Source organism: Raphanus sativus, chromosome 4, assembly GCF_000801105.2.
Source record: "Raphanus sativus cultivar WK10039 chromosome 4, ASM80110v3, whole genome shotgun sequence".
Taxonomy (NCBI): domain Eukaryota; kingdom Viridiplantae; phylum Streptophyta; class Magnoliopsida; order Brassicales; family Brassicaceae; genus Raphanus; species Raphanus sativus.
Genome location: NC_079514.1, coordinates 30,013,004 through 30,025,723, shown reverse-complemented (window position 1 = coordinate 30,025,723; position 12,720 = coordinate 30,013,004). Strand labels below are relative to the sequence as shown.

The window sequence follows — 12,720 nt, the reverse complement described above, 5'->3', positions numbered from 1 at the left end:
TGTAAATTCTCCTGTTTTTCTTCTTTACTTTTGATGTCTGATTTGAAAGTTCGATTCTTTTGTGCGTGTAAAAAAATGAAAAAGCTAATCTTAAAACTCCGGCAAAGCCCATTTCGGGTGAACGACCAGATGACGATCAGAGAGTTACGGTCGGAAGAATCATTTGGTGGTAATTGTCTGCTTCTGTCGCTTCCAGAAGATGTGTTTGCTGCTACCTCTCGTTTTCTATCTCCAAGCGACATATGCAACCTACGCTTATGCTGCAAAAGCCTCTGCGAGCGTGTGGATTATTCAGAGAAGATATGGTTCGTGCAATGCGAGCTCGTAGAGGTTCTTCCTTTATCCGAAATAGCCCGATGGAGGATCGGGATCTCTTCTTACAAGGCTCTTTGTCGGTTTCTTGTGGAGGTAGTGAAGCCTCTGGTTGGGGTTTGGGTTCACCAAGAACCTGAGCTTGGGAACGTTGTGTACGTGATGCCTGGCTTCTTGTCTGTTGTTGGTTGCCGGATCATCCCACAAAAGGTTGGTCCTTTGGGGATTCAGGAAGGGAGGGTTATGTGGTCACCGGTGTTTGAGATCATATGTGATCACGATGGCTCTACCAAGTTCTTCCTCCATGGAAGAGGCAGAGAAGGAAGTTGCGTGTACCCTGGTCTTGTTTCAGGCATGGACAAGACTTGCAATGCGCTCTCACTCGAGGTTGAGCCGAGGCAAGGGAAGAGTGGGGTTCCATTTCAGAACCTCGATGATAGCGATAGAAGAAACTTACTGGAACTAGTAACAAGCCATGTAGGTCTAAATGTATCTGAACCATTAAGTGTAAAGTTATTTCCCACAAAGAGAGAAGATGAAGGGATGCTGTTGGAGCGCAGAACCATGCTCCTTAAAATGCACAAGTTTGGTGAGAACTGGAAGCACATGAACCTCGAGGAAGATGGCCTGTGTTGCAATCCTACGCAGGAAGACATAAACGAGATGGGTGGTGCCCCATGTGTGAATCGCCTGAGCTTTCTTAGCGCTGGTGACACATTCGGTCTAAGTCTCAAAGCTTCCTACACTGAGATGTCTTCTTACGAAGGGTGGCCAATAATGGATCCAAACCGCTTTTGCCTTCATAAACTACCAATGAAGAGTCCTGGAGATGACGAAGAGCATGCCGGTTTGTGGGGAGGAACGTTTGGGTGGCCACCTGGGAGATGTAATGAAGATGAAACCAGAAATGCTTTTTATCTACTGATGCTCTCTTACGCAGAATCCAAAAACGAACCATGGGAAACATGTTCCAAAAAAAAAAAGAAAAAGAAAAAAAAGAACAATGGGAAATGTCTTATCGGGACGAAAATACTCGAAGCCCATTGCAATCATCCTAATGGAACAGCAATGTTTGTTGTGGATATAGACGACACACCTTCCCTTGAGCCCTTTCCGTTCGATACAGATGGAATAGACTCTGAGCATTCTTACAAGGGAAAGGGTATATCAGATGGTTATGGTTTCCGTTATCCTGGTTCAAAACCTGGTTCACTTTATGTGATCTCTCATGATCATCTCGCGTTCGTCTGGCATGAAACTACAGACGTGTTTACTTTTAAAAGACTAAACCTTGAAGAGATCTTGAAGAAAGGTTTAGGTACGTGCGTGCCTCCTTTGCCTCCAACTAATAATTTTACTTATATGCAAAGGTCTTACGCAAATGTCTTTACTGAGCCATCATGATTCATGAATCTGTTCGTCTTCCTCCGGGCAATCTTTGGAAAATGGAACACTCTGCAAAGTTCTTTTCTTGTTTCTGAGATATAAACTCATAATTTTTACATCATCTCAAATGTTTCTGAGATTACATTACTGTTACAATAGTTTAACAGTTGATCAACGTTGAATTTGTGTAATTTATATTTATATACTAGTAGTGTGTCCGTGTTATGTCCGGATTGTTTGAGCGGATTCTTTGTTTGACATTTATATTATTCAAATTTGTGAATTTTTTTGTTGGTTATTTGTGTAATTCGATATGCATATTTTCTACAAGTGGATAGATGGCCAACGGTTTCAGTGTTAAATTTCTTGTAAATACGATTATATTGAGTAGATTCAGCCAGTGCTAGAGAATAGAGATGATTGCATGGCATGACCGATGATGGTTCTTAACAACTGCACGACTGCAGAGATGATATTTCATTAGACGTCTCGAAAGAGTTGTTTGAAACTTGATAGCGGACGAGGTAGTTTTTTTTTTGTGATGGAAGTTTTGATTTATATAGTCGTATAAAATGTATGTTAATAAGACGGTTCATTTTTGGTCTGCTAATGTAATTGATTGTGAAATTTTACTTAGTTAACGATGAGGATATTTTTGTAATATGATCCAGAAGTTTCTGAATGATTCTGTAGGTTCATGTCTGAATGTATCAATTTTGCTTCTCAAATCTTCGGCTCTTGATTCATCAAAGAAGTTTTGCAGGAAATCATTCTTGATGTTACTCCAGGAAGTAAGAGATCATGGTGGTAGCTTTTTAAGTCAGTCCGGAAGCATCTCCAGCAAATAAGTTGAAGAGCTTGCAAAGTAGATAGTCTTCAGGGACTCCATTTGATTTATAGCAGAAACTAAATTCTCGAACCTCTCCAGTCCATCGGATGCTTGAGTGGTAGACCATAGTAGGATGTCTGTCCCACGAGTGTAAAGTACTAGGGCTTCAGCTCGAAATCATGCCTCTGGATAGCTGGAGGACGAATAGCAGACCTGTTGGCTGTACGGTTGTAATCGGCCAACGTTCTTGGTCGAGCAGCCTCATCTACATCATTATTTATATCAATATGATCAGAGATTGTAGCCCCCTGATCATATATCCTCTGACCTGCTGCATTACACGGATGACCATCCTGGTCATGCCTGTTTCCATTCCCGTCCCGTGTGAGAATAAGAGTCTTAACCATGTCTTGCGGCTGAGTATCGATCGATGTCGGATGGGTGATGTCGGTCAACGGAAGAGTAGATTCGGTCAACGGTGATAGGCGAGTGTCAGTCGAATTGCATATGCGAATTTCGGTCGACGTAGAGGTGCGAAAATTGGTCGACTATTGAGTGTTACTATAGATCGATGCAGAACGTTTCCCATTGCGGATCGTGCGGGATCTGAGAAGAATAGTGGTGATTTCATGTTGCTTAAGGTACTGCTGGGCATGCACCTTAAAGACCATAATTTTTTATGAGATTTTGTAGTATTAAAGAAAACCTAGACGAAATCGGACTAAACATGATCTAATGGCGAACAAAACTCCCCGGAAACGATGCCAAATTTGATCTCACTCAAATTATCATGAGTGAACTACTCTCTGAAATAAGAGGTTCAATTGTAATACTTAGAGATCGAATCCACAGAGAGGTAGGGCACACAATAAATCCTAAAAGCTAGGTCGAATATTATTAATGAAAGCAATCTGTGATGAACAAGTAATTGTTCAGATGAATTGATTGGGGTTTAAGACAATATTAATAACGAGTTAAGCTTAGGGTTTCTATTCAAAAAATAAGGATTATAGAGATATAGAAACTAAGCATGCATGCATGATATATGAGAACTCAACAAATCAATAGTTGATCAACTTCCGTATTTTTAGACTATCTATTGTCTAGATCTTGAAACTCAGCTTCCGGTTGTTGGTCTAAAGAAAGTGTCGGTCGATTACTCTATAGGAGTATCGATCAATACACCTTTCGTCGCGTTGATCGATTAGTCTGTAGGACTAGCGATCGATACGCTTCTAGAGAAGCTTTAAGATCGGGTTGAAAAATGTTCACTAGTCTTCCTAGATCAACTTCCGCATGTTTCTAGCAATCCTAGCTCAGGGAATCTATTCAGGTGAGAGACCAAGCTGTCGCTTGGGCCTAACTATCCTATTATCAGAGTTCTAGTTAGCTAATCTAGAACACAAGCATTAAACACAATTCTCAAGATGAATATCTCTAGCAACTTAGAAATTCTATAGTTTGGGCTAATCCATCATATCCTATTTGAACCCTAAACCTAACAAGGTGAAATACTCAGACATAGTAAAGTAAAACATAGCAATAGATAAATAATACTGCATAGACAGATAAATAAGAAATCTGGAGTTCTAAGACAATATCTGAAAAGTTATGCTCTTCTCTCAAACTCTAAACTTAAAACCTTTTTGCTGTGAAAATATGAAAGTATTGAAAAGTATTGAAAGTGTGTATTGCCTAATAAAATGGCAGAACACATAAATACTAGGTTAAAACTCGTCAGGGGTATTCTTGTGATTTGGTGAAGTCTTGGGCTTCAAGTTGGCTGTGACCAAAGTGGGTTTCTGCGCGCTCGCTATCGATCGATAGCACTAAATGTGCATCGATTGATTATAATATCTCCTTGTCGACCCATATGTGTTGGTCGACGGCCAGCTCAGATGAAATCTCTAAAATACTCTGAAATGCTCCAAAATCTCCACTTTACTCCAAATGACTCATGAATCTGTAAACATACTAAATAGACTCCAAAACATTATATTTATATCTTAAAACACTTATATACCATGGTTGAAATCAGATAAATTTCATGGTATATCAGAGAGCAAAGAGAAAGAACAGAGAAGCTGAACCTTTCTTTGTCATCATTGGTGTATGTGTTTTGGATCCGAATTTTGAGGGTGCTATCCCCCGAACCAACCCATCTATATGTCTATCTTTCTTTTCCTCCCATCGTTCGTTTTTGTCTAGTTTATATTTTAACGCGTAACAATTTTTTTGAACAAACAAAAAAAAATTTTGAACAAATTTTTTTTTTCTTTCATAACTCCATTCTATACATTGCTAGTCATTGCATGATCGTTGTACATAATTTTGGATTTATTTCAGTTCAGCCAAGAATCGATATCGATCTCCATGCGTTGCATTTGCCATGTGATATGTAATGTTCAGTGAATCTTTTATTCAACTTCTTGTATGAGATGTTGACGTTCTTGCCATATTTATCAATTCAAATTTTATGCGAAAATGTTATTACACGAACCTCATTATAATTGAAATCTGTAATGTCTCTATCAATGAAAATTCTGAATATTTTTTCCTAAAAAATACCGATCTTGAACACAGATTTTGTTTCTATAACCCATAAATCTTCAAATCCTCTTTTTATTATTTAAAGTGCATTTTTAAAAAATAAACCTCACCCACTTGTATGATTAACAACTTTGTCATTTCTTAGATGTCAACACCACAATGCACCTCACATCCTTTTTAATACCTCTCTTTTGCCTACGCTAATTACATGTCATGCAATTGCCAAATAAATCTACAAAGTGAAGTATATGTTTCATTTTATATGCATGTTAAAAATGTTATAGATAGTGTAATTCCGAAGATTTGATTAGCATTTTTAACTTATTTTGTAATTTTATCATGAGTACTATAGTTGTATCTCACGAGTCTGTAACAAGACTTGTCGTATTATTATCGATTTTATATTATTGATATTGTGAGAAGTACTATAGTTGTATCTCACAAGTTTATACCAAAACAACCATATTTTGAAGAACTATAACTGGATGGCGAGATACTCCGTACATATTTTATACAATGTGGTGTTCATATTTCATTATGAATATAGATTATTGCTATATTGTAGGTCATGAATATATTTATTGTTTGTTTGTTTGTTATCATCATTTTATAGCTTGCAATACATGTAATTTTCATGTGAAGATCATAAATTTTATTTATTGGCAATATTATCAGTCGATTATGCACACAAACATAAACTGTTCGTATTCATATATGTTTTTTATATGACTTATATACATATCATTTATTTTCCTTAATATATCATTTGTTTTATTTAATTTTATTAGATACGTAAACTGTACAATATAATTTGTTTCATGATATATGTCATATAAAGGGAATATAAATGTTTCAGTTAGAATAGGTTCTCACAAAATTGAGATTGATTCTCCAATTTCATTCTAAAAGAAAATTCATATAAAGGCTCAATCAATCCCTTAATTTAAGCACATTGACTTTGTAATTAGTAAATCATCATAAATGGTGATAGACAAATTATGAGTCCATTTTAAAAATTCAAAATGACTAAGCTTATGGTTAAATATCATGATTAATAAGTAAAATAAAATGTGAAATTAGCAAAAGGTATCAAGTAAATATAGGAAAAAAATATAAAAATCTACTAATATTCTTTTCATATATTTATTTGATTTTTTTTGCTAATTTTACGCTTGACCGTCATTTATGCAGTAGCCAAAAAAATAGGAAACTAATATACGCAATCCTCATAATGCATTCTGGTTTCGGTTAATGTAGGAAAGTTACTACCAATTTATTTAAATTCTTATAGTCAGTTAAAAAATTATATAGATAAGTTATAAGGATTTTTTATCATTAACCTCGCATGTAATATAATTGATTGAATCAATTATTGTGGCCAAAACCCTATTAGTTATTACTATATATATCCTATAAGTAATTTATGCAACAGCCAAAAAATAGAAAACTGATATATGCAATCTCAGTAACGCATTCTGGTTTTGTTTAATATAGGAAAGTTACTACTAATTTATTTAAATTCTCATGGCCAATTAAAAATTATACAGAAAATTATAGGAACCTTTTGCCATTAATCTCGCGATGTAATATATTGATTGACTCAAATATTATGGCGTAAACCCTATTAGTTATTACTATATATATATCAGAGTAAATTTTTATCTACCGTATCACAATCTATAAAGTTCAAAACACATAAAAACTATGAGTCATATGGATTTCCTGTCTGACTCGAAGCCAAGTTACATCTCTAACATGTAACCTTCGTTCAACTATGACTTTTAACTTTCTAATCTATTCTATTAAAAGAGAAGTCATGACTTCTCATTCATGTGTGATATTTTTAATTTTGGACTACTTACTAGAGTTGGTCAAATTTTATTTTTAATCTTCATATTATTTCATCTGACATTACTAATCACCATATTTTCTCCTAGACCGAAACAAAACAATAATTAATCGACTACTATCCAAAACCAAACTGTAATTAACAAACCTAACAAAAAATCATGAAAAATAAACAGAGAGGTATGAATGAACATCTACAATCACTATTATACTATAATAATTCATCAAAGTCCAGCAATTCATTTTAAAGCAACACCTTCGTTTCTTCTTGTGTAAATGGCGTGATCAGTTTCACTTTATTTGCAGAACTTCAATTATAATTCATCAAGTCTGAAGCATTTTGTTTTAAAAAACAGCTTCGTTGCTTCTTGGTGTACATCGCGTAATCAGTTTCCATGATTTTCAGAACTTTCTTCTGGTCACTTGATAGTTTCATTGTTTTAGTTCTTTTATGATCTCATAAAGATTATTTGCCAATTGCCAGCTCTGAACATATGTGAATAATTTGAAAGTACATTTATACATTTTGAAACTCTGAACATATGTGAACTTCATATGTGAATAGAACTTCTTCCATCCTTAACGTTCTTCTAAATTTTAGAATAATATCTATATTTATTCTATTAATATTCAAATTAAATAAATATCAACTCCTATTCAGTTATAACTAACCAAAAAAATCTACTTTTAAAAATAGATAGATTTTCGCTTAATTAAAAAATAAATATTATCTTTGATATAATACATATCATTATCGATATTGAACAAAAATATAGAATATTCCAAGCATTTATTTTAATATCATAGATTGTTGCCTTGATTTTCTGTGATATCATCCTTAATTATTAATTAACTTAAAAATTATTTCAATATTTTTGATGTTAATTAACTTTAAAAGTTAGAATTTTTTTTAAATTAACCAGAATCATTAATCTATACTACCTTAAACCTATTTTTTTAACTATATAGTTTATTCCCCAAATTTAACAAAAACATAATGTTTAATTATTTACTCGATCATATAAATCTATGAAGCTAATTTTTTCTTTTTAAACTATCTACATTTATCTCATGATACAATAACTTTGAAAATGACAATAAAATAATTATATAAACATAAAAGAAAACAAAAACCCGCCCGGTTGGGCGGGTGAAAATGTAGTATCTGTTAAATTAACTGTTATAATTTTTTTAATTCATTCATCCTATGGAAGACGCATGTTACCACCTAGTTAATAAATATAACATTTTTACCCAATTATATGACCCGTGACGTCTTTAGAGGTTTTCTAGCATTAAGGTTTGGTTGAATGTATGAACCATGTTTAGTTCTTTTGTTTCATCATACTATGTGCCCTTTTGAAACAAAAACAAGTTGTTGGAATCTAATGACATATTATTGTTTGATCGAATTTCCTGGAAACTTCCACTTGTGGTTTTTGGCCTGATATAAAACTCTTACTTTCTTAGTCTTGTTATATGTTATTGCTAAATCTTGATGTGTCCCACTTTGTCTTTTTAACTAGTTTTCTATGTTTTTGAGGGACGGCTAAACATTATTAGAATTTTGTATTTGATGTTGAAGACAAAGTCAGACAATGACTTGATCCAATGTAAAAGTAAACTACAAAATCATGTCTTAATATCTCCAGGGGACATATTATTGTTTGATCGAGTTTCCTGAAAACTTCCACTTGTGGTTTATGACCTGATATAGAACTCTTACATGTCTTAAACTTGTTATATGTTATTGCTAAATCTTAATGTATCCCACTTTGTCTTTAAACTAGTTTTCTATGTTTTTGAGGGACGACTAACATTACTAGAATTTTGTATTTGATGTTGAAGACAAAGTCAGGCAACAATGACTTGATCCAATGTAAAAGTAAACTACAAAATCACGAATTAATATTTCCAGGGGACATATCATTGTTTGATCGAGTTTCCTGGAAACTTCCACTTGTGGTTTTTGGCCTGATATAAAACTCTTACATGTCTTAATCTTGTTATATGTTATTACCAAATCTTTATGTGTCCCACTTTGTCTTGAAGACAAAGTCAGGCAATGAATTGATACGATGTAAAAGTAAACTACAAAATCACGTCTTAATATTTCTAGGGATCTATACTATTAAAATAGAAACATTCTTAAAAAAATCTATTTATGCAATGTTGTTGCATCAGGAAATTGGAGTTTTGAGTTAAATTTTAAATAATTCTAATTCTTCAAAAACAAGTATTAAAATATGGTTTTGAACTTAATAAATGATATTTATGAAAATAAATGATTTTTTAAATTTCTACTTCATCTCATAATATTCTAAAAATGTATAATTTATTGAATAATGCACTGAACATACATTATGAGCTTAAAATAATATTTTCACGCAATATTTATCTTATATAATTATAATATATAGATTGTACTCATAACAAAAAAAATTACTGTTACTCTATAGTAAAATTAATTTATATTAACAACACGTTCTTCCACATCTTCTTGCGGTAATTAAATATTTATAGATAAAAATATTAGATAATTTGGAGTTTCAGTTTAATATCGAGTAATTTGGGTTGTTCAGATAAGAATATCGAGTAATTTAGATGATTTAAATATTTTGAGCTAAAAAATATTTGGATAATTCGGTTTATAAATAATATTTTAGGATATTTGGTTATTTATAAATTAAATATAATTAATATTTGTAAGTATATAATTTGTGTTTAAAAAATTTAGATACCCATTTAGTTCTCGGTTATAAATGAAACTCAGTTGAATTTTGGTTTCGTTTGTTTTAGTTTGACACGGTTCTGTTCACGGGTCTAGATATTTTTCAAAACCTATACTAATATCTTATATAAAATTCATTCAAAAATAATTTATTAATTTCAAAATGATTTTTTCAAAAAAAAATTGAAAATCAAGTTAAGGTTTAAGGTTGTGCTATTTAGAAGGTAAAGTCATGATTATAATTTAGGATAGTTAAGTTTTTTTTTTGTTTAATGAATGCTGTTCTAGAATTTTTCTCCTTATATTTTGTGATAATTTATGAAATTTTTCTCTTTAAAAAAGTCAACTAATAATTTGGAAGAAAACTATGTCTGGGTCATAGGTTGTTGCCGGCTCGTTGTTTTAGCAAGATTCTCCTGTTTTTCTTCTTTACTTTTGATGTGTGATCTGTAAGTTCGATTCTTTTGTGTGTGTAAATAAAAAAAGGCTAATCTGATCCGTACCCAGACTGCGTTTCTATCTTAAAACTCCGGCAAAGCCCATTTCGAGTGAACGACCAGATGACGATCAGAGAGTTACGGTCGGAAGAATCATTTGGTGGTAATTGTCTGCTTCTGTCGCTTCCAGAAGATGTGTTTGCTGCTACCTCTCGTTTTCTATCTCCAAGCGACATATGCAACCTACGCTTATGCTGCAAAAGCCTCTGCGAGCGTGTGGATTATTCAGAGAAGATATGGTTCGTGCAATGCGAGCTCGTAGAGGTTCTTCCTTTATCCGAAATAGCCCGATGGAGGATCGGGATCTCTTCTTACAAGGCTCTTTGTCGGTTTCTTGTGGAGGTAGTGAAGCCTCTGGTTGGGGTTTGGGTTCACCAAGAACCTGAGCTTGGGAACGTTGTGTACGTGATGCCTGGCTTCTTGTCTGTTGTTGGTTGCCGGATCATCCCACAAAAGGTTGGTCCTTTGGGGATTCAAGAAGGGAGGGTTATGTGGTCACCGGTGTTTGAGATCATATGTGATCACGATGGCTCTACCAAGTTCTTCCTCCATGGAAGAGGCGGAGAAGGAAGTTGCGTGTACCCTGGTCTAGTTTCAGGCATTGACAAGACTTGCAATGTGCTCTCGCTCGAGGTTGAGCCGAGGCAGGGGAAGAGTGAGGTTCCATTTCAGAACCTTGATGAAAGCGATAGAAGAAACTTAGTCGATGTAGTGACAGGCCATGTTGGTCTGCATGTTTTTGAACCATCATTAAGTGTAAAGTTGTTTCCCACAAGGAGAGAAGATGAAGGGATGCTGTTGGAACGCAGAACTATGCTCCTTAAAATGCAAAAGTTTGGTGAGAACTGGAAGCACATGAACCTCGAGGAGGATGGACTGTGTTGTTACAATCCTACGCAGGAAGACATAAACGAGATGTGGGAGAAAAATTATGATCCTTCCGTTGAATACCTAGCAACAGCCAAAGAAAGAGAGATTGGATATTCGAATCGCCTGAGCTTTCTTAGCGCTGGTGACACATTCGGTCTAAGTCTCAAAGCTTCCTACACTGAGATGTCTTCTTACGAAGGGTGGCCAAACATAAACGGAAACAACTTTTCTCTCTACAAACTGCCGGTTAACAATCCCATGAATAACCAAGAAGAGCATGCCGGTTTGTGGGGAGGTACATTTGGGTGGCCACCTGGGAGATGCAATGAAGACGAAACCGGAAGTGCTTTCTATCTACTGATGCTCTCTTACGAAGAATCTGAAAACAACAATGGGAAACTTCTTATCGGGACGAAAATACTTGAAGGCACTGACTATGTGGACCATCCTAATGGAACAGCAATGTTTGTTGTGGACATAGACGACACACCTTCCCTTGAGCCCTTTCCGTTTGATGCAGATGGAAGAGACTTTGAGCACTCTTACGCAGGAAGGGGTATCTCAGGTGGTTATGGTTTCCGTCATCCCGGTTCAATACCTGGTTCACTTTATGTGATCTCTCATGATCATCTTGCGTTCGTTTGGCATGAAACTACAGACGTGTTTACTTTTAAAAGAGTAAACCTTGAAGAGATCTTGAAGAAAGGTTTAGGTACGTGCGTGCCTCCTTTGCCTCCAGTTAAGAACTTTACTTATTTGGAGATATTTTACACAAACGTCTTTATTGAGTTATCATGATTCATGAATCTGTTCGTCTTCCTCCGGGCAATCTTTGGAAAAATGGAACACTCTGCAAAGCTCTTTTCTTGTTTCTGAGATATAAACTCATAATTTCTTTACAACATCTCAAATGTTTCTGAGATTACATTTATACAACATTACTGTTACAATTGTTTAACAGTTGATCAACGTTGAATTTGTGTAATTTATATTTATACTAGTGGTATTCCGGCAGCGCCGGGTTTGTATATTTTATTTTTACATGAATTTATAATTTATTATATGATCTTAGTAAATAAAATATGTTAAAGATATGAAAAAAAAAAAATAAAGATATGAAAATAAAAATATGTTAAAAGAAAATGATATTTTCTAATATATTTTTTATAGTGGTTATCGATCGTAGTGTATTGCTTTTGTTTGAAGTTGTTTAGTTTGATATGTATTCCATTTATTGATTTTCTATATTAGTTTTGTTATAATATAAGGTTTTGTCCGTTTGATAACGAAATTCTTGTTTGTCCAACTTTATTTGAAAATATCAACGACTCTTAATATGAATCTAAATATGTATTTTAGCTAAAAGCTACAAATGTTTCGTAAGCTCCTCTATTTAATGGACAAATTCTATTTTAACTCGAGTGAAACAATTTCACCAAATATTCATAGTAAAAAAATAATTTGTTAGTTACTAAACGATATGTTAGTATCTATAGAGATCATAAGAAATATAATTTCTAACTATCTGTGATATTTAGGTTTGCTGACTTATTGTATTTAGGGCCTGACTGGTGTAACCGCAGCGGTTGCGGTTGCGGTTGCGGGAGTTTGCGGGTGCGGGTGGTTGCGGTTTTAAGCGTTTTTTAGAGATTTGTACGACTGGTATAGCTGTTAGAAATTGTTGCGTTTGCGGGACT

The 12,720-nt window shown here is 34.2% G+C and overlaps 2 protein-coding genes across 2 annotated transcripts; both read left to right on the top strand.

Moving 5' to 3' along the window:
• LOC108852645 (putative F-box protein At5g39480) lies at positions 1–1,973 on the top strand. Its single transcript, XM_018626140.2, has one exon. It carries the CDS (start codon positions 34–36, stop codon positions 1,714–1,716), a length of 1,683 nt encoding a protein of 560 aa, XP_018481642.2. The 5' UTR covers positions 1–33; the 3' UTR covers positions 1,717–1,973.
• A 7,986-nt stretch (positions 1,974–9,959) lies between these two features.
• Positions 9,960–12,070, top strand: LOC108837529 (putative F-box protein At5g39480). The gene has a single exon (XM_018610562.2). It carries the CDS (start codon positions 10,217–10,219, stop codon positions 11,819–11,821), a length of 1,605 nt encoding a protein of 534 aa, XP_018466064.2. The 5' UTR covers positions 9,960–10,216; the 3' UTR covers positions 11,822–12,070.
• The last annotated feature ends 650 nt before the right edge of the window (positions 12,071–12,720 follow it).

Bases quoted from the DNA above. Each gene is read 5' to 3' on its own strand.
- LOC108837529 (XM_018610562.2), top strand. From the start codon at position 10,217: ATGACGATCAGAGAGTTACGGTCGGAAGAATCATTTGGTGGTAATTGT.
- LOC108852645 (XM_018626140.2), top strand. From the start codon at position 34: ATGTCTGATTTGAAAGTTCGATTCTTTTGTGCGTGTAAAAAAATGAAA.